The sequence below is a fragment of the Hermetia illucens genome, chromosome 4 (assembly GCF_905115235.1).
Source record: "Hermetia illucens chromosome 4, iHerIll2.2.curated.20191125, whole genome shotgun sequence".
Classification (NCBI taxonomy): Eukaryota; Metazoa; Arthropoda; class Insecta; order Diptera; family Stratiomyidae; genus Hermetia; species Hermetia illucens.
Genome location: NC_051852.1, coordinates 76,263,641 through 76,290,136, shown reverse-complemented (window position 1 = coordinate 76,290,136; position 26,496 = coordinate 76,263,641). Strand labels below are relative to the sequence as shown.

At 40.3% G+C, this 26,496-nt stretch overlaps 1 protein-coding gene across 3 annotated transcripts in view; it reads right to left on the bottom strand.

Moving 5' to 3' along the window:
- LOC119655039 (protein king tubby) overlaps positions 1-16,390 on the bottom strand; it is a 68,435-nt gene extending 52,045 nt beyond the window's left edge. Inside the window, exon 1 of one of the 3 annotated variants that reach the window (XM_038060718.1) lies at positions 16,165-16,390. In XM_038060718.1, the coding sequence (XP_037916646.1) occupies positions 16,165-16,206 (42 nt within the window). In that variant the 5' untranslated portion in view covers positions 16,207-16,390. Of the gene's footprint in view, positions 1-15,243; positions 15,900-16,164 lie in introns of those variants that run through there. The other 2 variants (XM_038060717.1, XM_038060719.1) reach the window with 2 other exon arrangements.
- Positions 16,391-26,496: the final 10,106 nt, after the last annotated feature.

Below are 26,496 nucleotides of genomic sequence, written 5' to 3'. Positions count from 1 at the left end.
AAAGGTTGGTAGCGCAGCATGATCCTTCATAGTGAAATCCGTGGACAACTAGGTCCAGCGATCGAAAACGACGAGCTGGTCTTCCTGATAGAATTTGATATATCTAGGTTCATCAGTAAAAGGCATTGCTTACAAATGGTGCATCGAATTCATTAGTTTACCGGCACTAGAACATGTTCGAAAGGTGAACGTATTGAGTAAATCATAACATTTCGAATGGAAGTTTGTTCTGTTCTCCTGCAACAGAAAGGAATCCTTTCTGTACACAATATTGACATATGATGAAAAGTGCGTATTGTACAGCAATCATTGCAGATAAGCCTAATGGCTAGATGTCAAGAAGACTCCAAAATGCATGCCACAACAAAGCCTTCACCCAAAGAAGACAATGGTAACACTTTGGTGTACAGCTGGAATTATCTACTATTCTTTTCTACATCGTGATGAAACCAATAATGAACTAAAGTACTGCTCTCAACTCGATGAATTGCGATGGAATATGCTGATATTTATTAGAAGGCTAAGAAATGTCAATTTTTCTTAACTGAAGGCAAGGATCGCGACCACGGCGGATTGTCGCGAGCCATTAGAGCGGTCTTCAACGTCCGGTGCCAACGTTCTAGCATACCATTGGACGGCGGATGGTATGCAGTAGTCCTTTGCCGCTTGGGGCCAAGGAGCTTTTCTAACTCCGCGAAAAAAGTAAATTTGAATTGCATTCCCCCGTGATAACGGCTGGAACACCAAAGCGCGGAATTCACTTTCGACAGAGGGCCTCGTCACATGATTGCGCCATAATGTCAGACAGGTATTGCTTCAGGTCACCGCGTAAATCTGTCGATGATTGTGAGGCCCCCTCCCGTCAGGGGTTACTAAGTGACCGAGAAATTTCATCTACTTCTGTAGGATTCTGCAATTTTTAATGTTTAAGGCAAGTTCGGCCTCAAGAAAACTTTGAAAAATGCACTCGAGATGCTCTAAGTGCCCAGATTCGGAAGCGGAAGCGATCAAAACATCATCCATGTAAATGAAACAAAAGTTCAAGTTTCGTAAAACAGAGTGGATGAACCTCTGGAAGGTCTGCGCAGCGTAAGCCAAGCCGAAAGTCATCCTAGTGAACTCGAAGAAACCGTCTTCAGAGCTGCAGGGATTTGGTGGTACGCCTTGGTGTCAAAACACGGCAGTTCGTTAGTGAGTGCGTGAAATCATGGATGAGTGAAATGGGATATCGGTCTGGGGCTATCTGAGCGTTCAGAAGCCTATAATCTCCGCATGGCCGCCATTCGCCGTTTGGCTTAGGGACCAAATGCAGCGGAGAGGGCCAACAACTGTTTGGTGGTCTGCAGGAAATCTGTTTCGTCAAATTTTCGAACTCTCTCTTCGCAACAAGAAGTTTCTGAGGTGAAAGAGGACGCACCTTTGAGAAGATTGGAGAGCCGGTGGTACTGATCTGGTGCTACACATTGCGCCTCACCGGATTGAAGAAACTACTTTCCATAGTGATGTTGCGGAACTTTCTTTGGAGAGTGCGAGTGCGTCTTCGAAACTTATAGAAAGAGTGCCATCTCGACAGGTAGAAATCTTCCTTGACGTCTGTAACGAGGTTGCGGGGTCTATTAAGGTCTTGTTCTGTAAATCAACCAGCAGCCCATAGTGACACAGGTAGTCTGTGACTAATATGTGAATGCTGATATCCGCCAAAATGAAACGCCACCAAAACGTACGACGGAGTCCGAGACTCGCGACCACCTGCCTATAGCCATAGGTGCTTATGGGAGATGAATTCGCGGCCTCCAAACGCAAGTTTTGCGGAATAAAGGTGTTCGGGTAGCTATCGCCGAGGCACCCAGGGTATCTAGTTTTTTAGTTTGTTGAACCAAACGTACATCCTGCGGTACATTTAGTTGTATTAGCTTCGTATTTCCGATGGTACCAACCAACCGTGGAGGGCGATCAGGGTCCCGACGTGTCATTACCCGAACGCCCTTTTCGGGAAGCAGTCCTCGACCGTGATTGCGATGGAAATCTACCTCCCGAACGCAAAGAACCAACCGTCGCAGGGAGTTTGGTGACCGCGACAGTCAATGCCGTCACCATCGACTTTAAATCCTCTATTTCACTCGCGTACATCTCATGCATCTTGTTCGCTGCGGCGGCCAACATCTCTAGCGATCCCGAGTACGCACAGGCTCATATGGTGCGTAGAAAAATTTAAAAGAAAATAAAGGAAATAAAATAATAGAATGAAGTTGCCTGTTTCCTGGCGTTGCTCCAGATTGTTGCTGAATTTCGTTAACAATATGATCAGCTTGCCGCAACGTGGCAGTGCAGTTATTAGAATTTCTTATTATGGGCTCGATGGTACAAAAATCACGAATGACGGAATGTTTCCGTCTTCCGAACGTACATTTTTAACTGCTCGTCGTAAAACCTAAGATTTATTTTAAGAATTTCGGTGAGTATATAGACGTCTACCTCTGGAATTAAGACGCGCGGAATATATCTCCAGGCTGATGTACCATGAAACGTTTCGGCTATGTACTCCGATTCTTTTCTGTTCAAAGTTTCCAACTAATTATTTCGAGGTTACTTTAGAAGCAAATTGTTTTCAAGCGAAAAAAAAATTGTATGCTCCCACTTAATTAACTTAAAACGAGCAAATTTTATCTTCTTTATCAACGGGATCGATGAATCGGCAATTCCGTAAGAGAAAGAAAGAATTGTTACCTGGGAAAAAAAATAACTGTCCTCCCCGACGTACGGGGTGACCACTTTAGTCAACTTTTCTTAACTGCCAGCCGCCGAGAATCCTCTCCAGTGTCTCACATTTATCCGCCCAAAAAAATGTCATTATTCACATTTGCCCTTTAGCCGATGCCAGACCATCTGTTGCTGATACTGCCTCCATTAATACACCGACGGAGGCGAATCCACAATGCCGGCCAGGTTCGCGCCTCCGCTGCACTAGCATACCCTAACTATTATTCTTTGGAGATAGTTTGTTAGGATCCGTAATGTTAGTGATTAACAGTAAGCCAGCGACTTACTTAATTCTAGCAAACACTGAGCACAACCGCCATAATTAAGTTTTTATCACTATTCCATTCAAACAGAACCACCCTTTTTAATGGTTCTTCAACGACTACTGTATGACATAAGTTGTATGTACATATGTATATCAAAAGTTTTTGAATCGTGCTCGTTTTTCACATTTGCTCCTGTTAGAGTTTCACTCGATACTGCAACATTCCCTGCCGATTTATAATATCGTGCGGATTGGACGCAAAATCGAGTTTTCAAATGGCTATAAATATAGAAAAAGATAGCTAAGTAAGGCGCTGTTAATTTAATGGGATGCTCTGCGATGCATCCTTTTTAACCTGGCCCTGGAAAAAGTGATCCGCGATGCTGATGTAAATGTGAGAGGCATCATATTCTTCAAGACCACCAGACTACTGGCTTATACTGGCGATACTGATTGACTGATTGATTGCTATTATGGGAAGAACGACCCGAGATGTACAACCTATCTTCGACCACATCGAGCAGATAACGGAAGATCTTAGGCTGCACATTTTGAAGCAAGACGAAAAAAATAGTGGCAAGTTTTTTTTTTGTTCCCGGTTTTGTACCGAGGTCGAATTCGATATCCCTAAAAGCTGTCTGGTGTCTTGACCTACGCCATCGCTCTATCTCAGGTAGGGTTGGCTGGATCATCCTCATCCATACGGATTAAATGCCCAGCCCATCCATAACCTGACGGTCATGGTATCGCTTAGAGATTTGGTCGTTATGTAGGCTACGGAATCGTCCATCTTCATGTAGGGGGCCAAAAATTCTTCGGAGGATTTTTCTCTCGAACGCGGCCAAGAGTTTGCAATTCTCCTTGCTAAGAACCCAAGTATCCGAGGAATACATGAAGACTGGAAAGATCATTGTCTTGTACAGTAAGAGCTTTGACCTTATGGTGAGACGTTTCGAGGGGAACAGTTTTTGTAAGCTGAAATAGGTTTTGTTTTTTTTTTGTTTGGGGGGTTATTATTGGCGGTTTAAACTTGGACATAATTCGCACCCTTGCCGTGTTTTGCGATTACATAAAAAGGAGCGTTTACTACTTTCGGTTACGGTGCTCCCACAGCGTAAGATGAATTTCCTCTGCCCTGGGCAAAACTGTTAGTCGTCTTTCTAATGTCAGCATCAAAAACCGAAGAAACAACAGTATTAAATGGCGCTAGCCAAGCCAAATGAGAACAATAAAAATAAGATAATACAATTTTGGAACGGTTGATAAATCCTAGTGTCGAAAATCACAACCGACAACAGCTACGACAACGAAATCCGCGCATGGTAGTTGACAGCCACCAGAGCCTATTTCAGCTTATAAAAACTGTTCCGCTCGAAACGTCTCACCATAGGATCAAAGGTCTTCATGTAAAAAACAATGATCTTTCTAGTCCTCATGTGTTCCTCAGAAACCTCAATTTCGAGGAACGACAATTTCGAACTTTCGACCGCGTTCTAGAGAAGAATCCTTCGAAGAATTTTCGGCCTCCCACATGAGAATAGACGATTTCGTAGCCTATATAACAACGAAATCCGTGAGCGATACGACGACCGTCTGGTTGTGAGTATAATCCGGCTCAATAGGCTGCGATGGGGGGAGTCCTCATGTGTTCCTCAGAAAACTGTGTTCTAGCAAGACAATTTCGAACTTTTGACCGCGTTCGAGACAAGAATCCTTCGAAGAATTTTTGGCCCGCTGAGAACGGATGATTCCGTAGCCTATATAACGACGAAATCTATGAGTGATACGACGGTTGTGGATATAATCCAGCTCAATAGACTGCGGTGGGCGGGTCACTTAATCAGTATGGCTGAAGATGGAAAGTCTATAATGGTAGTATCTATGGTACAAGAGGACGACATGGCAGACTCTGCCTCAGATGGAGCGACGGCCAATGTGCCAGACAGCTTTTAGGGGTATTGGGTTCGTGGACCTCGACGAAAAACCGGGGTGTTTGGAGTTCATTAAGGAAGCCCTAGACCGCATATGGTGCGTCTTTGATGATAAAATGTTACGAATGAATAGAATTAATTTGTTACGAATGTATAGAACAGTGACATCATTCGACCTGAACCGGAAATTTTCCATGGCTGACCGGCTAAAGTTTAGTGAAATGATTTGCAGTTTCTATCACATACTTTCTTTTAAATCATTCATAGACGCTGGGATGATGTTAAACACTTTACTCTTAAGATAGCTAACAGCAATGGGAATGTTTTCCTGGTCTTCATAAAAATCTGGATGAATGATGCCGTTGGTAAATAATGACACCCATACAATAAAGTTGGGATTTGTGGCGTTTCAAATATGGATCGGTGTGCCACCAGGATCTGCCCCACTTAAATGGGAATGGATCATGTCTGAGAAAAAAATGTTAAAATTTATAAGAATTTTAGGCATTTCGTTAGTAATATGCAGTCTCTCAGATGACTATTATGATTCAATTCAACCAACATTCGTACACCTTTTATGTTTATGGTTTCACTGAATCATGGTTTTGCTTGATAAGCTTTGGAATGTGGATGATTACATCTGTTGAATTCCATTTACATTTCATCCTAAATGTGCAATATAATAATAATCGTTGGATGAACAATCCAATTGGATCTTGGAGATCTTGAAGTGTGACAGAGTAGTTCATTCAAGACCGTAACGGTACATTACAAGATTGCAGTACCTTATAAGAGATAGTGTGGTCAGTATTGCGCTCGCCCGAGATTATTACCTTGATTCTACTCAGGTACTCATTCACAGTTGAGTCGACTGATATCCGACGTCAAATCACGATACAAATCCCTCTGCCACCAGTGAAATTTAAGCCGCGACCTTGTTCTCTAAGTACAATATAAAATCTCATTGTAAGTAATAATATAGTAGACGATTTTGGAAAGTTTGAAGGAAATCCAACTATTATTAACAAAGTTATTGAAGATGAATTTCATGTGAATTTATCGCAATCTAAGACATGTATGACCTCATTATCATATGAATGGTGGAGTTGGATATATCAAGGAGTATTTTGAATTTGTTTGCTGTGCACGGAAGGAAAATATCCATAGAAAATTTCTCACACAAGATGAGCACAAAACCTGTATATCTAAATTATCCAGCTTCTGGTATTCCAACTTGTTAATGTAATAATATCTAAGCGTATTGTTATGTAATGATATCATTTTGTAATACAGAGATGAAAAAAAAACCCTTTGCGGAAAAACTGGCTTAATTGCAGGATGATGCATTATACTAAGCAGACTTTTTAGTAGTGGTAAGATTAATGGTACAGTTGGAGGATAGAGTCCTACTAGGTCTAGATAAGTGCTCTCACGAAGTGAGATCGTTACGTAAAAGAATAAAATGAAAATGTTTGTGTTGATAAACGTGTGTAGCGACACACGCTCAATATGCCGACGCAGTTCTTTGTTCGAAATTATTTCGGGGGATCCCTCTTTCCACCCCCTCTCGTCAGGCCTGCTGTCCACTCTTTCATTGTTGAATTTGAATTTAATTACGAATGTAGATTGCCAGGGATGGAGAGATTTCAACAGCTTCAACAAATACTATTTATAGTTATTGCCACAAAATGATACTAATATGTAAATCTTTATAGAAATTTAAAATCAAAGGTCATCAGTGCGAATACGAAAAACGACAAGTTTAATAGATCCGTCAATACTGCTAGCTTCCTTACCAGGAAGTGAATCTGTAAATAGCTGTAAATGTGAAACAAGTCGGAATACCGTTAGCTTGGCACTTCAGGAAAAAGTGTGTTCATCTTATGTGAGCAAGTCTCTATGCGCGGTTCTCCATTCGCGCAAAGCTAAGAATGCAAAATCATATACTGGCAAACAAAATATTTGTTTATACAAATTAAAGCCATAAATATTGTCCGGAAAATTGATCTAACGCATATTCACGCTTTTCCTTTTTACTCTGTCGACGAAACCATATATACATATACGCCCATCTTATTGAAGACTACGCGCAAATTTGATTGGCATATACACATGCCTCTCCCCAGTAATTGATATTGATATTGAAATAACTAAAAACGGCTAAAAAACAAAAGCGAAAGTGTCTCCGCCATGCATATAAGTTCATTTTATACATATTATGATGACGTCATCAGGTCCTAGAATGGAATAAATTTACGTGAAATGCAATATTTTGACTTTAAATAACTTTGTTAATAATAGTTAGATTGCGTGCAAACTTCCCAGAGTTATGCCCTATATTATCGCCGGTGCTGATACCAAATTTTGTATTTCTAGAACGACAAATTTAAGGGTTGTTTTTTCCGAAATATGGTTATATACTATTATTAACATTATTTGTGGAGATTGTATTGTGAGGCTTAGATTTTGTGGAAGGCAGGTTCTGAGAACGAGACCTGGTTCACTTTTCGGGGCACACACAAAACCTTATTAAAATCGGTTTACTATCTGTCTGTCTGTCTGTCACACGCATTTTTCTCGGAGACGTTCATAGCGATTGACACCAAATTTGGTAGAAGGTAGAAGTAGGTTACATCTTTTTATTTCGGATTTAAGGGGGGAGGGGGTCCCCAAACATGCAAAAGGGGGGTTCAAATTTTTTTTTCATCAAATATAATCATGTGGGGTATCGAATTAAAGGTCTCGGTTAGTACTTTTCGAAACCGGTCTTAGTTTTAACATTTATTGAAAAGGTTGGGAGTGCGGGGGGTTGAAAGTGATCATTTTTTTAACGAACCCATTCTCAGAAACTACTCAACCGAAAAATCTGAAAAAAATCAGGGGTCTGCCACTATATGGTACCTAGACTCCGAAATACCCTGCATACCAATACCTGTTCAAATAAAGTTAATAATAGTACATTACTATAATTTTTAGTAATTAACAGCAAAAGCCTCCTTCAGTTCACCCTAGAATCACAAAATTTTGCAGCAATGTAGGCTACAGCATTGAGCATGAGAATTTGGTGAAAACCGCACTATTACTAACAAAGTTATACTAGGTCAAAACTGTCGCTCCTCTGCAAATTCAAGACTATGAATGTCAATATCAATTGAAAGTGGATATTTTTACAGGATATATGCATATTTTACCTGCTACATGCCAATGGGACAAATCCACACTCAAATCTCTTTATAAAAGAAATACACAAAACCTTTCATACCTGAAGCGTCTGGCTTCCGGTTTCCCGACTTGTTTGGTGATTGTAAACAAAAAGGGAATGAGTAATATGCTCAGCAAACTCAATATGACGGATACGATTTAGAATTCCCCACGGAGACCGGCGAACTAGCAATCCTGGATAACAAGTCGGGAAACCGGAAGCTGGGCGCTTCAGGTATGGAAGGTTTTTGTTTGCTTCTTGTGTGAGTATATTTGAGTGTAGAACTATCCCATTTGTACGTAGCCCGTTATATATATGCATTCAGCATGTCAGATTTAATACTTCGGGTTGTAAATTTACACGGTAAAGACAACTTTGAACTTTTGTAACTTTGTTACTAATAGTATGATTTTGATCAAACTTGGGGACAATATGCTTTAAATCATATTTAATACTACTACTACTTTTATAACTGTGGGATAAACTTAAGGGGGGTTTTACTCAATTTTCCCAAAAATATGGTAATACTTAATTTGAACAGATATCGATATGGAGAGATTTTGAGGCCTGAGCACCATATAGAGGCAGCCTCATGAATTTTTTCAGATTTTTCGGTTGGGTAGTTTCTAAGAATGGGCCCGTTAAAGAAATCATCACTTTCTACTCCTCCCACTCCCCGCCTTTTTAGCAAATCTCAAAACTAAGACGTAGATTAAGACCTTTCATTTGATACCTCACATGATTATATTCGGTGGAACCAATTTTTACACGCCCCTTTTGCACGTATGGGAACCCCCCCTGAATCTCAACGTAAAACGATATATCTCACTGCATGTCTGGGGGTTCACAGGTCCCACCTTCCAAATTTCGTGTCAATCGGTATAGCCGTTTCTGAGAAAAATGTGTGTGACAGACACCGAACCGATTTTAAAAAGGTTTTGTTTTGCACCATAAGGCACCAAGAGGTGAATGTCAACCTTATATATGTATATATATAAAACATGTAGAATTCGAGAATGTATTGAATACACATACACTGCGAATTGCGAACTATATATAAATACAGCTGCTGTGAACCGAAATATTCTTATATAAGAAAAATACAAAACCTTTCATACCTGAAGCGCCGAGCTTCACATTTCCATTTAATGTTGGGGCACAGAGAATTGGGCCAAAAAGAAAATAGAACCAGAATTGGTAACATAATCCAAAGTACACACTGCACAAAGTAGGCAAACATTTCCTGATGTCATAAAAATGATAATTTCATATACTTTGTTTTGTCCATGCATACAATGAGCAAATAGAAATTTTTATAATTTTTCACAGATTTTTATGCGAAGCTCACCAGACCACACATCTACATATGTGTAATTAAAAAAAGGTTGCTCGTCTAGGAGAAAATTTGATAGCAATCCGTTTACAAAAAGTACTGAAGAATATGATTATCTAGGAATAGATTTTTTTTTATTTTGCTCTAATCAATTGATGGTTGCACAACTGCGAAGAAGTAATCACAATCGCACTTCACACCGACTCAATTAAATTATCGAAAAACTGCCTGGGAACAGAAATTAATCGAAATTCCAAGCACAATGGACTGTGAGTGGTTACCTACTGACATTCTGCAAGAATAAAGTCGTTTTTACCATTTTTCCAATTGCCGCCGTTATTCGCATTTGCGTTGAAAAGAAGAATTAAGAACTACTCGTTTGTTTGATATCATCGTGATTACAACGGTCTAGGCGTGTAATTCTCGGACGCCGTACGTAATATATAAAATTCGTTAGTTTTATGAGCTTAATACAAAATGTTATTTATTTGCATTTATTCAATTCTCTATTGGTCGCCATGGTGGCAGCAAATGACAAAGCTGTTGGTCGGAATCGGGTCGCCTGTTCCAGATTTCATTCGGGTCATTCTTTTAACTACGGTCATTAAGGTCAGAGTTTGCTGACCTGTTTCTACTTTTACCGAAAAATACTAGTTCGGACCAAATACATAATTTGCTTGCTAGGGGTTAGATATGTTCGACGGTGGACGTGTCAAAATTGGTTCATGTAGATATTGCAATTATGCAGAAAATAGTGGGGAAATTTGGATAGAGAACGGGTTTCAATCATCAACCGATCCTGAAGGAATATTTTGTATATATGTACATATATCATATATTTTATACCATCAAATCCAAGGTTTTTCCTACTTTTTGGGTGATTAAAGCCAATCTCATGTGAACCGTCCTCACCACTAACAATTGCTCTTCTCTCATTTGAAATCATTTTTCGCCACAAGCTCTCCCCAATAGATTATTATCTCTTGATCAAATGGATATTCGAGTAAGTTCATTTGGGGTTATTTGATTTAGGGTAGAATATTGATTAGTAAACGGGACAAATGCTATTCACAAGAGTCTTCATTTTGACATTCGGTACATGCCCATGCCCACCAGGTGATTTCCAAACATTATTGTTACAGCACTCTTTGCCTCTCAAATGGGCACTAACCGAAAATATTTCCATGTCACATGCTACTTTCCTATGTCTATTTTGATTAGGAACGAAAAAGGTATACAAAACAGCATAAGGTTTTCCGAAAGGAATCATCGATTGGCAGTTTGGAGGGTTTTGGATGTAATTTCGTTGAGGATTTCAGAGAGAAAGGAAGATTAAAGTACAGTGTGCAAACGAGTAAGTCGAGAAACTATATTGTTATATTTCTGAAGAGTAAGACTATATTATGTTAGCATTCCTACATGCCAAGAGGAGGCAAGAGCCTTTTGAATATTGTTATATATTGCGATATATGGGAGCATTGTGACGGAATATTCGCCATGAATTCTTAAGCGCCGTCCAAACACTTGCCACTTGCCACAAACTCTAAACCTTCAACAAATGTTTACCTTGATTTTGTGTATCAACATCGTCACCATGTACAAATGCGTTACACTAGCCAGTCAAGCAAGTTGTTGGTTGGCGCGAGATTGCACGTGTCTGGGCAAGTTCGGTTGCCGTAACCCGATCGGCCATATGGTCATGGGTATATTATAGAAAACACATAAGTTTCATTTTTAAAGCAAGTAAACAATGTATTGTTTTTTAACCCTAAGCAGTAAAAATATGTTTTCCTCTCCGAACTCACAGAAACGTCCAATTCAATAAACATTCCGCGTCGACGAAGTTCGTTCCAAGTCGGCAAGGCTCGCTCACACACTGCATTTCACTCCGGTCCTTCATCTCGCACACACTCTTTGATTTTTGTCAAAAAACCGACATTCCATTGGATAGGCGGCAAATACTAGCGAACGGACACATCCCAAGCAGAACGACTGTTTGTTGATGCTTGACAAGTGCGTAGACGCGCCATATCACCCACAAGCAACCACGCTAAAAACTCTGTCCACACGCTTGTTGTGCTTAAAACTTTTTTTAATACTTGGCAAATATGTAGACGGCGCTTTACTATTTCACGTATCACAAACCGTGACATCATTGCCATGCACACCCAAAATGTCTAGACAGTTTTCAAAACTTTTGGAAGGCCAACTGGATGGTGCAGAAACAGCAATTTTAGTCGATTGATTACTACTTTTGCGATCTCCATGTCCTTAGTTAGCTTTTAATATGTAAAAAATAAAAAACAACCTTGTGGTCTGGGTTACGAGAGTTTGTTAGCCTACAGTTAAATAAAATTAAATAGGTTGTACAGTGTCCTTTAGTAGCTTAGTGACGGGTGCTTCTTCCGGAGCGGACGTCGTGGGTAATGTGGTGTTTGTCGAGGAGAATATGTACATCGATATTTGAAAAAAAGTTCAGGACAGCGTAGAGAAATCGAGTATTTATCAAACGTTCAAGATGTGCCAAGGAATGAGCTTACACATAAAGCGTGAGTGACACGTATCTGGTAGTGTTCAATCGTTCGAAGCTTTTCGAAACCTCTCCACAATCCCCGGAGTACAATATTATAAGAGAACCTGCGGGGTTATGTGGACGATGGGCTTCACAAAGGTTCCATTTAGAGCAAAAATACTTGATGGAACGTCTTTTCGAATAATGGAAAAAAATCCAAGCGAATATTAACAGCGTTTTGTCGAATCCATGTCACGAAAAACGAAGGCCGTACATATTGCCAAAATTCTTCAAATGGAGTATTAAGTAGTATTATTTTTAGATCTTAATGTCATTATTACGTTTTTCATTTCTCGGATTTTAATTTTATCTAAGAAAGTAGTTTGTTCGTGTAAAAGTTTTATTTTCCTTTTTCGTTAACTTTTTTCGCATTGTATCCAAAAGCGGCCGGGTGGCTCAAGTGGTTAGAGCGCTGGACTGCCGTAGCGGAAGATCGGGGTTCAAATCTCACTGGTAATAAAGGGATTTGTTATCGTGACTGAATGTGGGGGTTTTGTGTTCATCTTATACGAGAAACTTTCTATGCACATTTTTCCATTCGTATATGGCTAAAAACCCAAAATATCTCTTCATATTTTGTTCAAACTATAAAATAAACGAACAAACAATGCCTATTGCCGAATACTTATATATGCATGTATATAAATTGATCGTAGACCTATTTTCGTCCATAAAAGTATATATATGTATATGTACAAATATATCTATCTGAATTCGGCACATCCGCATAGCTTCCTTTACATATATATAAATCCATACATATGGCTGTCTGGAGTAATTGATATTGGTTAATAATCGTTGGATTTCCTTCAAACTTCCCAAAGTTATGCCTCATGTTATCCCTTCTGCACACTTCACCGATGGCTAAGAAAGTGTATATCTATATTTGTGGTTTTTAATGAAGAATATTTTGGTGTTGTCCACGTTGTTGTGCCCCTAGATGACGCGGCAATATCTTAACCTAGACACCTCTCAAATAGTCGTCATAACAAATAATAACTGTGATTGATGAGCCATTAAATTCTGCAAATGATTGAAAATGCCACCCAGAAAATCCGACCACCGAAACCTATTGAGCCGGATTTAATCCACAACCTGGTATCGCTCATAGATTTCGTCGTTATGTAGGCTACGGAATCGTTCATCCTCAGGTAGGGAGCCAAAAATTCTTCGAAGGATTCTTCTTTCGAACGCGCCCAATAGTTCGTAATTTTTCTTGCTAAGAACCCAAATCTCCGAGGAATACATGAGGACTGGCAAGATCATTGTCTTGTACAGAAAGAGCTTTGACCCTATGGTGAGACGTTACGAGCGGAACAGTTTTTGTAAGCTAAAATAGGCTCTGCTGGCTGCCAACAACCGTGCGCGGATTTCATAGCTGTTATCGGTCGTGATTTTCGACCCTAGATAGGAGAAATTATCAACGGTCTCAAAGTTGTAGTCTCCTATCTTTATTCTTCCCGGTTGGCCAGTGCGGTTTGATATTGTTGGTTTTTGGTGCTGACGTTGCCGCCATATATTTTGTCTTGCCTTCATTGATGTGCAGCCCAAGATCTCGCGCCACCTGCTCCATCTGAATGAAGGCAGTTTGTACGTCTCGGGTCGTTCTTCCCATGATGTCGATATCGTGAGCATAGACCAGTAGTTGGCGGGACTTAAAGAGGATCGCACCCCTCGCATTTACCTCAGCATCACGTATCACTTTATCTAGGCCAGGTTAAAGAGGATACATGATACCGAATTCTCTTATGGCCGTGTACAGTTTTACCCTGGCTATGCTATCAAAGGCGGCTTCAAAGTCGAAGAAAAGATGGTGCACTGATTTCTATACTCCAACAGTTTTCCCATCGCTTGCCGCAGGGAGAAATGTCAATTTTTCTCGTTAATTATGACGTCAGCATCTTATTTGTATGTCTTGGGATGCGGTAAATTCGTACGAAATTGATAAGTTTGAATTGCTATAACTTTGACACTAATAGTTGAATTTTCATGAATCATCTACATCTGCACAAAGCAGAAACAACACCGACCATAATGGTAACTATGGTTATTTCATTTTTCCATGATTATGATTACAGTGATAACGATTTTCTGATTACATGATTGCAATCGTAATCATGGCCTATGATTATTATTTCAATTGTCTAATCACAAAATCACGCTTCTGATTATAATCGCAATCATGATTATGATTTTGCCCAACTCTGCTTATATCTATTTAGAGATTTATAGGCAAGTGCTAGGTGGCTCCGATACCTGCGTGTCATATGATCCCCGCGTTAAGTTGCGAGAAATCATGCTCACTCCTGATCACCAAAAGATAAGAATGGCCGACAAATGATTAGGGATTGGTTGGGATTACAGATAGAATATTCTTCGGCTGTCTAGATATTATTTGTAATTCTATTGCTGTGTATGTCGCTTTAATAGGAAAAACCAAACAGAAGAGGCCAAATTTTCTTGAAATGCCGAATAAGAATTTATTTGTCTCATACACCAGGACTAAATGTCCTCTAGGTCTTCGAAATATTACTATGTGGGAGATATGCTGTTATTCGGAATTTCAGGAAAATTTATTCTTTTCTTTTTGGTTTTTCTTACATTATTTGTAGTTTTTTTTTAATTTCTTGTCACCCTGTTGGATGACACATCTATAGACACTATCTGGAATTGATATAAACCGACAGTAATGGGCTTTGTGCCAGACCCACATTTCTCAGGGAATTGTATTTTCTTTTCAGATTTTTTCTCATTTATGTGTGTACGCTGTCCGTGTGTATTTTCCTCATGGGACCAGCAATTAAGAAAATCTTATCTCAGAGGCTTGCTTGCAAGGAGTTAATAAATTTGTGTATTAATTAGATCATAGTATGGAATGGTCATCCCTACTCCAGAGAGGTCACGTTGATACTGCTTGCCAACCTTTTGGGTGCACTCGTGACTGCAGTCAATTTAAATCTACCGTGCAAGTAGTCGAGCACGGGAACCATCCTATTAGATTCCCTTACGGTTCTCGTTTTCCTCATAGGGTTAAAGCTGAACTTTCAGAAGAGCTAATCCAAGTAGTAAACTACAGGTTCATTCTTTATAATTATATGTTAGAATCAGCCGATTCCGCACAATTTCACACTCGACATTATCACTCTAAGGTAGGTTATGTCCGTCGCTCATTGTACTCACATAAAGGATCCTCATTTGCTTTTCTCATTTCAATTTTCAGGAGTTACAACCTCGATTTGACCAGGAGTTTCACTTGGAGCCGAGCCACTTTCACGCAATGCCAAGCACTGAGTCACACTACCTCCGCCGACTATGCGAACTTTCCGACGTGTCCTGGCTACACTGCACATGTTGAGTCAGAATCAATCCTCCGCACTACCTAAGTTCACTAGTCAAATTTTAACCCCAAATCCACGACCAATCCCCGAAGTCAACACTTGATAAGAGTTGCATTCTCGAGAATCAGATTACCAACAAAGTTCGAAGGATTCAATTTCCAGCAATCCTGTATAATTCTGCTGCTTGGAATCCGAATTCAAGGAAAACAAAAACTGGAGGGCATTCCTCGCATGCACACGCGACGCGCGGGCCGTTGTCACAACTCGCTCCAGATCGATAAATCCCCTTGCAACCACTTTCCACCCCTTCAGTCGGTCGTCCTGATTCCCTTCCATACATGTGAAAGGGAAATCAAGTCGCCCTGGGTGGATGGCAACGGAAATTGGATGAGGGGCGGTAAGAAGCGCGTCGATTAACGGCGGCGAAGTCCTACATGGGCAATAACTACTGCGAAGGAAGTACGGCTGTTTCAGCGACACAAAAATGCTGGGAGCGAAAACGAAATGACCGCGATGAAAAATGCATGATCCCTAGAAATTGTGACCTGAAATTCACGGTGGCTTGTCTATTTCCTACCATCGATTGGTATTGATCCAGAAAGGACTGTTCGTCATTAATTCATTTAATACAGAGCATTTTAATTATATTTCAGTGCAGTCCTTCGGGAGCTGAACTTCTTGCATGTGTTCTTTATTCAAGTCGGGCCGAGTTCTGGTTGGAAAGGCGGCTTTTACCGGGATCCTTCCCAATTCGACCTCTTACCTGTTGTTCCAGTTTCTGGTGGCGGCTATTGATGGCAGTCATGATCACGCCTTGCTTGCGGCAGCTGTCTCAACGTTTTCGGTCACGACTTTTCACTAATAAACACCGAATTGTTCAAATCGCACATTCACAAGTAACTGAAACACAATCCACTCGAACCACGAACCAACGACGCCAAACCAACCGATCCGCGACACTGACAGATGACTTTTGAGAGCGTCAGTTTGATTTGTTTACAGCTCTTCAGTGCTCGCTTTGCTGCTCTGTTCGTAGTGAAGTGAGTGCCAGTTAACTCCGGCATGGAGAAATTCGATAAAACTTAACGAAGAACCAAAGAATAATATTGTTCGTTCGGTTTAACGGTTTCGACGCAAGTCAACGTGAGTGAAATGTACCGCAATGGGAAAATGTTTTTTTTTTCGTTTTAAAAGGGTGGAAATCTTCAAAAGACTAATCCCAGGGAGCGTTTTTCTAAGGGTTTTGTGTTTTACCCACTAAAACCACATCTCGCCAAGCTACGGCAGAGTTCTACCCATCCAGCAGTTTTCTTTGCATATTTGAGTTTCGCTTTTATTGGGAGACTACCCTGTAGTCAACCGCATCAGTTTCATTGGCTCTGCTTAGGAGCTGACTGCTCCTTAGTAGCTTATTCATCAGGCAGATTATCCTTTACGTTAGTAAATCGTTTGGCTTTACTCTTTTCAGTCGCATTTGTATTAGGGACATCAGTCAATTTTCGCACTCAATTGCTTGCTCTTTGATTACTTCACAAACCAACTGTATTTTCAGGTTCAAGTGCAGATCCTCATAACGAATGAGTCAGAGAGTCCACTATGCTTCTATGCACTTGATTTTGGAGCATTTGCATGACTTTCAAGTATGATTCTTTGGCACAGCCCCATGGTTGGATACCATATGTCCTCATTAGGAACTGCTTGTAAATGTTGATGCTGGGCTGGCAATTCCTCCCCAAAAAGTTAATACATCTGTCTGTATCTGGCATTTCACTCGTCTACCTTTCTAAGGATGTGTCTTTCCCAGCTGAGCTTAGCATCGAGTATCATACCTAAATATACCACTCACTTGCAGTACGCTACGGTTATTTCTGCTGCAGTCCATTTGAATTCCTTGTTATGATTTTCAGGACATTTGCAATTTGGTTTTCTTTTTATTTCTGTTCTCTTCCATTACACTGCCTAAGTTTGTTTTTGACTTGTTTGCTATCCTTTGTTTATCAAGTCATTGAGTTTATCTGAAATAGTTCTCAGTATTTTGGTCATCATTTTCATTATGTTTGGTTAGTGTTCCTTTCTTTAGTACCTGTAAGTATTCTATTATCTCGGGTATAACAAAAGGCTTTGGATTGTTTTTGCATGGTATGGCCTCTTTTCGGGAGCAGCTTACTTTGGCGGCAGCGGTCCTTTAAGTCTTAGCTTCAATAATTCTTTCGGTACGTCACACCCTCTGTAATTAGCCAACCCCTTACAATTTACAGACTTTGCCGGCGAATCTCTGTTTTTCAGATATTTTGATGATCCATGGTCAACAGCACATTTCAAGCAGCTTGGATTTCGATAACAATACCTTTATATGTGATCGAAAGGTTGATATCTTTTGCACTGGGGTATTAGGTCATATTCATATTAAGGATAGCTATTAAGTTATGAATTTTGCTTGGGTCTTCACTATTGTCGCACGTAAGGATGATGGAGTCTTAGCTTACTGGCTATTGTTTTTCCATTATCATTAGAAAACGTCTAGGATCTTAAAGACTTTTTCCCTTAGATCTTCTACAATGTTATCTCTTTGACACGTTGGATGAAGTATGGATGGAGGCGATCTAGGAGCCCGTAGGACCGACCCCCTGGAAGGATGGATTTTCCACCATATAATCCATTGTTTTGCTCCACTGCATACGGGTGAGTGCAATTTATGCTTCTTGCCAGGTTCAGCAGTTTATAGGCGCGCATCCGACACACATGCTTAACTCCTTAACCATTCACTGACGACCGGTGTCCTATCTAAAAACTATTAATTTCAAAGAACATTCGGAGATAATACTAGCCCGACTTTCTTACTTTAGGGATGACAACCCTACCTGGAAAACCGATGTTACGAAGCCACGAAAGGAAGCTCGGAGAGGATTGACAACACAACTACGAGACCAGCGACGAAAACGGATGAAGGATTTGCGCCATATACAGGCAATGTGCATAATTTATACAAAAGTCTTCTTTTTTTTCTTCAGCCTTTGTCCCGTTCACAACCGGGGTCGGCTCGTCGTGATCGGTTTCGCTATTTTGCTCTATCGAATGCCTGATCTGGGTGCAATCTCGAGGCTCTTAAATCCCCATCCAGCGTATCAAGCCACCATCGACTTCAATGTTCAAACCAATCTTGGCAAGTGAATTCTCATTAGCACGAATTACATGACCATACCATTGAAGACGCCTCTCTCGCAATTTTTCCACGATCGGTGCAATCCCATAACGATCGCGGATATCTTCATTTCGGATGTGATCAAAACGTGTCACGCCACTAGTCCACTGCCGCTGACAGTGATTGTGCCCGTTTCATGGGGATCGGTGGTCAAAAATTCAGTTTTGTTTAGATTCAATGTTAGACCGTTTTGCATTTGGCGATCATTCTATTTTTGGGCAAGTTTCTCGAGATCATTTTTGCTATGTGATGCTAGGAAAACATCATCTGCATAAAGCAGTGTGTAGGGCGCTGAACGTTGGATATCCCGTGTGACGGTGTCCATAAAAAGAACAAAGAGGAGTGGTGAAAGAGTGCTTCCTTGATGAACACCAACAGAGAAATGAAGCGATTTTGATACACCTGCCATACTTCGAACTTTACTTTTCGGATCGTGGTAGAGCAATTGAACCCAGCGCACGAGTTCTTCTGGCACTAAGTGTTGTCGTAGGACATATCAAATGAGTTCGTGTGACACACAGTCAAACGTTTTGTCTAGATCCAGAAATGCAATGTAAAGAGCGCAATGCTTCTCAGGGTGTAACTTGCTTACGTCCTGACACCGTCCATGCGTCAAGAACCCTTGCCTATTTCTCGACAGGACCGGGACCCGTCCTCCCGCGTCGGCTGAGGTGGACGCCCTAGCATTTCTCCGAGGCTTATGACTCTACCCGATCATCATGTTTGCAACGACATAGTATGCATTTTCTTAGTCGGCCTGTCGCGGGACCTGTCACCAAGAGAGATCAGGTAGAATTTAACATAGTAAAATAACTTCAACTATACTCTATTTATCTCTTTCCCTGATTTCAGCATTTTATTTTTGTTTTACTGAGAATAGTACAAAGTACGTTGCCTCAAACCCTCCTCCTTTACCTAGGCTTGGGACCAGCATACTATGATAATAGCATGGCGGAGTTAACTTACACAAAAGTATCAATGGCAATAGACTGCGGACTATACAATTAGCAGTGTTGCACGAAATGTTTGTTGGAAGTACCTAGTTTGCGCGGAAAGCGGTTCTTTAACATACGTGGGCCTCTCTAAACGGGACCACTTTCAACCGAATTGACGAGCGCCACCATCTCTCAGCCTTGATTAATGCCAGAACTTATAGGGGGATTAATATAGACTCGGATTATATCTTGTTGACTTGGTGCTTCGAGCTCGGATAACAATATCACCTCGAATCGCCTCTGACAATCAGATGAGAGTGAACATTGCAGGCATTCATAACACAATCCCTCGTAACGCATATAAGGAGAAATGCCGTAATAACTGCAGCCAACAGAGGATGGGCAGATCACTGCTGCTGGAGGATGGACGATTCCGTAGCCAATATAACGACGAAATCTATGAGCGATACCATGACCGTCAGGTTGAGTATAAAATCCGGCTCAATAGGTTACGGTGGGCGGGTCACTTAATCCGTTTGGATGAGGATGATCCAGCCCGGAAAGTCTATAAGGGCAATATCTATGGTAGAAAAAGAAGACGAGGCAGACCCTGCCTAAGATGGAGCGATGGCGTAGGTCAGGACGCCAGACAGCTTTTAGGGAGCAAAAAACGGGATGTCTGGGGTTCCTTATTAAGGCAGGCCTAGACCGGATACCGGTGGCTGCGCCGTTGATGATAATGATGAACAGAGGATCTGGAGATGAAGCGTCGACAAATGATCTTCACATCCACGTGAAGAACGTTGTCATTGGTACGGCCGCAAACATACTTGGCCCCAGTCGCAAAAAAACAGAACGAGTGGGATGGAAGAATGTTATATACCGGGCAATACTGTACTCTCAATGCTGCACTCTTGTTTAATAAACAACCAAAATATCTGCGAGTTGGGCGTCCCGCCAAACAAACGCTGCCACCACCAAGCATCAAAGAAATAATCCCAGTAATCTCTTCGCTTAAAAATCATAAGTCGCCAGGATTCGATGGAATTACAGCCGAATTGACTAAATATGGATACACAAAATTACACCAGGCGGTCCAGTGCAGCACTTATATAGAGGTATTACGTTGCTGAGTACTATCTATAGGATCTTTTCCGCTATCTTGCTAGACCGGATCGCCGTATATGTCTTCGGCTCATACCAAAGAGGCTTCATGCCAGGCAAATCAGCAATAGATCTGATCTGAATATAGGCATCGGTTGCACTATCTTTTCATGGACTTCAAGGCCGCCTATCATAGCATAGTCAGGGTAAAACTGTACACGGCAATGAGAGAATTCGGTATCACGACGAAATTGATAAGACTGACTGAGGCCAGATAAAAGTAAGAGGATTACTCTCGAAACAATTCGACATCAACAACGGTCTAAGCCAAAGAGATACCCTATCATGCACCCTTTGTAAGCTGGTCTCGAAAAAAAGTGATGCTAATGTAAATGCGAGAGGCACCATCTTTTTAAGTCCACATTTCGATATCATGGAAAGAAAAACTCGATATGTACAATATACCTTCAACCAGATCGTGCAGGCGGCAATTGGCGCGAAATCTTGTGTTGCACATCAAAGAAGGCAGGACGAAATATATGGTGGCAACGTTAGCACCAAAAATTAGAGAGGCACAAACATCAAATAGCACTGGCCAAATAAGAACAATAAAGATCTGAGACTATAACTTTGAGACCGTTGATAATTTCTCTTATATAGGGTCGAAAATTAAAAAATCTAGGCACGGTTGTTTACCGCCAACAGAAAGTACTTCTGCTTACAAAAATGGTTTCGTTCGAAACGTCTCGCCATGGGGTCGAAGCTTTTACTGTACAAGACAATGTTCTTGCCAGTTCGCGTATATTCCTTGGAAACCTGAGTTCTTAGCAAGAAAAATGGTGAATTCTTGACCGCGTTCGAGAAAAGAATCTTCCGGAGAATCTTCGGCTCCTTACCCCTGTATAATTTATGAGCTATACCATGATTGTTTGATTATCGATAAAATCCGGTGGTGGGCGAGTCACCTAATCCGTTTGCATGGCAACTGAACCATGGCGTAGACCAGGATACCAGACACCTTTCGGGAATATTGAATTGGTGGACCTAGGCGCAAAATTGGCATATCTGGAATTCCTTATTAAAACAGTCCTATACCGGATGCTGCGCTGTTGATGGTGATGATGCCAACAAGATTCTTAGAGTGGCTTTGAAACAGTCTTGACCCTCATTTTATTGATAAAAGATTCGGAACGCTTATTGACCTAAACAAATCGGAATACCAGAAGGTGCACGCTTCGGGTATAAAGGTTTTGTGTACATCTTGTGTAAGAAATTTTCTATTCACGTTTCTCCATACGCATATACCTCCATTTCAAAATATTCCTTGATATATGACATTTCAAAACTCCAACAATTTGACAATGACATATGTATTTCCAAACTCCTAATTGGCCGTTCATACATAATTTTGACCTTTTGCAACTTTGTTAATAATAGTTGGATTTTTGTCAAACTTCCAAAATTATGTATTATATTATTACTTACAATCGTAGCAGCTTTTGTACTTCTAGGATGAACTTAAGGGAGCCCCCCTAAAACTCAACACAAAATGGCGCTATATGTAAAGGGGTTCACAGACCACATCGTCTCACCAAATTTCGTGACGAGTAAATCGAGTGTGACAGACAGACAGACTTCAAATCAGTTCTGAGAGGATTTTATTTCACACAAAACCTTAAAAAAAAGTTACAAATACAGGATCGTATAACCATGCAACAAAAAGCTTACTGCAGGATTTGTATTATATCTGTTAATTCCAAAAAGAATTAAGAACGTTATAAATACAAACAAGGTCGTATCAAACTGAAAGTGTAAAGTGAGAAAAATGTAAAAGGAAATAAAAGTTTAGTAATTTGCACTTTCTTTTCTCTGAAAACTTTTTTGTAAAATAGGTAAAAATGCAATGATTGGGTTAAGCCCTGTGAAATTTTAGAAAAAGGTCTAGTTACCTATTAACCTCTCATTCCTAAATACCAACATAAAGCAATATATTCTTAAAGTTAAATTTATCAAAACTTTAGTTAATTTTTAATTAGGGAGCATACGTTAAATCAAACACACCGAATACAATACAATTGTATAAATCTGAATTCCTCCGAAAAAAAATAAAATTTCTAGGGTATGTTATTAGTGCAGATAGGATTAACACTAGTCCAAAAAAGGTGGAAGCGTTTGCAAACATACCCCCACCTAATACGCTCAAGGAACTCAGGTAATTATTGGGCATGTTGGGCTGTTATCGCTGTTTTATTCAGGATTATGCTAAAATACCAAAGCCACTGATAAATCGCTTACCAGGCGAAGATCGACGCATATCCAGAAAATACTCGCTAAATAGAACTATTCACATGGATTTACGCGCTGAAAGCTGACAAATTAAATAAGTCGGGAAACCGGAGCTGCACGTTTCAGGTATGGAAGGTTTTGTGTATTTCTTTTATAAAGACATTTGAGTGTGCCTTTGTACCGTTAGTACGTAGCGCGTATATGCGTATGCATATGTTATGTGAAAATATCCACATTCAAGTGATATTGACATTCAAAGTGTTGAATTTACAAAGAAGCGACAACTTTGACCTATTATAACTTTGTTAGTAATAGTGCGATTTGCACCCAACTTGGGGGGTTTGCCAGCCATTATTAACTTTATTTGAACAAATATCAATAAGCAGGGTACTTCGGATAGTAGCAGCCTCTTGATTTTTTTCAGATTTTTTAAAGAAATGATTACTTTCAACCCCACAAACTTTCCACCTTTCCAACAAATGTCAAAATTAAGATCGGCTTCGAAAAGTACTAAACGAAACGTTTCATTTGATATTGCGCATGACTATATTTAGTGTAATAAAGTTAACCCCTCCCTCCTTTCTTATGTATGGGGACCTCTCCTTAAATTCGACGTAGAATTATGTAGCTCATTATATGCGTGAGCTTTCACAGTTCCAACCTTTTCACCAAATTTGGTGTCAATCGCTACAACCATCTCTGAGAAAAATCCGTGCGACAGACAGACAGTAAATCGAATTTATTAAAGGGGTCAACCCGTGTGTCGGATCGGCGGAATCGAATTTTTTTCTGGCATCAATTGTATCTAGATATAGTGTAGAATATATGGGCAAAGTGATTTTTTGATATTCGGTGTTGTTCGGAAATTATAGTGTTAAACACGTGATAAGTCACATGCCAGATTTATGTCGACCGCCGTAATAAAGCTCGTATTTATCGGTCCGAATGACGTTCGAATGACTTCACTAAAAGGACAAGAATTGAAGCCAAGGCTGTGTATGTGTTTCTTTAAGAAACCTAAAGTGGAGTAGGTATAACAGATTAATGGTCAGTTAAGATTTTTTTGCCTAAAAATCGCATTCTATCTTTTAAATGCGTTTTTCTCGAAACTACATGCTGAAAATCGGCTCACACCATAGCCCAAAATCTATCCAACGAAATTCTTTGAAATTTTCACGACGTGTTCAGACCATATTTCGACGGTCCGCAAACTAGGATAATTGCGATTCATTCAGTAGTTTTTTTTGATTGAAGAAGTCGTAAAAACACCAAAATTCAAAAAAAGTTTAACAAGCCACCAAAAATTTAGTTTTTAATATTTTTTAATAATCCTAGTTTGCGGAATGTAGTTAAGTCTGTACGTTGAAATACCATTTACTTTTTTTCTCTAAGGTAATCGCAGCGTCCTCTAGCGCGGCAGCAGAAAAAAATCCTTTCCTGGGCATTATCCAAAAAGGACTGTTTGGACTATCACGCCCGTTTCTCAAGGACCTTCACGATGCGGAAAGATTTACCATTTGCAAAAAACATCAACCATTGACTTACAACAGGAACACAAATATTATGGTAATAGGGTGGATAGGATGGTAATAGAAGAATACAATTATAAGCTCAAATACCAGGAATTCCTATCGATGGAAGGCATATAAGATAATATTATATAATTAATAACGAAAAATAATAGAATTATCAACACTGGTTACTACTTATGGTTTAAGCGCATCTATTAGATTGACTGGCGTCATTGGAAGCAAGGGGAGTTACTTAATTAAATAAAATATAATAACAGCCAAATATCAGCGGAAACTACTAAGATATCATAACAGCTCAATGTATTACCTTTTAACAGCAGTTTGACAGAAGGAGAGGAGAACAGCAACAGACTACGATACACATTTCTTGAGAAGCGTTTAGAATCTGCCTGTATGACGGTCCATTGAAAAATTCATTTCGTTAAATGAAGCGCTCTGACACACTTCAAGGCCCGGATCGTCGCGCTAACGATAATTATTATTATATGGTCTGGACTGAAGTAGTTTTCGAAGTGGTAGAGGTGCTGCAATTATCATAAATCAATATAAGGTGAAGGCAGTACTATGCTTCTTAGTACTTTGTCTTGAAAAGTTTGAACATCTTTCAAGTAAGCTTCCTTAGCAAGGTGTACGCCGTACATCCATATGGGATTTAGAAATTGCTAACAGATTGATAGTTTTCTATCGAATGTGAGCATGAAACTACTTCCCAAGAACTAGTACATTTGCCTGTGCCTGGCGTTAAGCTCCACTCGTACCGGTAATAAAAGGCTTCAGTTCCTTACACTCACTGTATACTTGTGGACCGTGTTGAGCTTCATTCTTTCGAGAAGATGTCGACGCAATACGCAAACGAAAGCAGGCGTATTGTATTTATTGCCCAGAATTCAGTCTGTCCCTTTCCTGTGGAGGTGCCGGAAAATATTAGCCGGTGGGGAAATTCAGCTCAGGGTGTCTCTCCCATAAATGTTGTCCGCAGCAGAGCGTTTCTGGCCTCTTCGGCTTTTCTTGGCTTACATTGAATGCGTTTACCATGCATTGCAACTGCATTCCAACTTCGCTGATACGCGGGTATTTCTACAAGAGGGACTTTTCGGTCCTACTCATTTTATCCATGAATCTACGATGAAGGAGGAAAACTGTTTCGGATCCCGCAGATGGGAACTTTCCAACCTATGCATGCTAGGTTCAAACTTTTATCTTAGGAACCAATCTATGTGTCCAACGATTCTTTTCCGTAGAAACCGTTGTTCCCATCTATTCAGTGATTCTTTCATTTGCTGATCAGAGAATTGTTCGCAGTTATCTGAAATGTGCTTCAGATCTCCCAGGACACTGAGGGTCACTTTTCTTATGCTACTCCCATAAAGCAACACAGAAAGAACACTAGCACGGAACAGTCTCAAGTTGATCTTGGCGGATGTTGTGCTGTTAATGCGTCGCGCAACATCCGAAACATCACTTATATGCAGGGTGCGGGGATAGCAGTGGTTGCTTCAGATGAGTGCAACTCAAGACCCGCGATATGTTTTGCAAGCACAATCAGAATACATCTCCATATTATTCAAGCGAAGCTAACATGCAACTATAAGCGAACTAGTTGTTCTGAGAATGGCCCCGTGAAACAAGCGACCACTTTGTAGCCACCCACTCCCCTCCCCCCTTTGCAACTGATGTCAAGACTCAGGTCGGGTTCTGAAAGTACTAACCAAGACTTTTCATTTAATAACCCACATACCAATTTCAGTAAAAAAAATATTTTACTCCCTTTCTTGCATGTATGGAGATACCCTTTAAGCGCAGTGCATGCTTACGCGTTCACAGCTCTACCCTTCTCATCAAATTTTAAGCCAATTGCTATAATCGTTTCTGAGGAAAGTAGGTGTGACAGACAAACCAGATAGGCATGCAACCGATTTTAATGAGGTTTTGTTTTATACATCAAAATAAAGAAATAATGAATGAAATAAAATAATGAAACAATAAGTAAAACAAATAAAGTAATACCTGTCACCGGCCCAAAGCCCGGTTGTGAA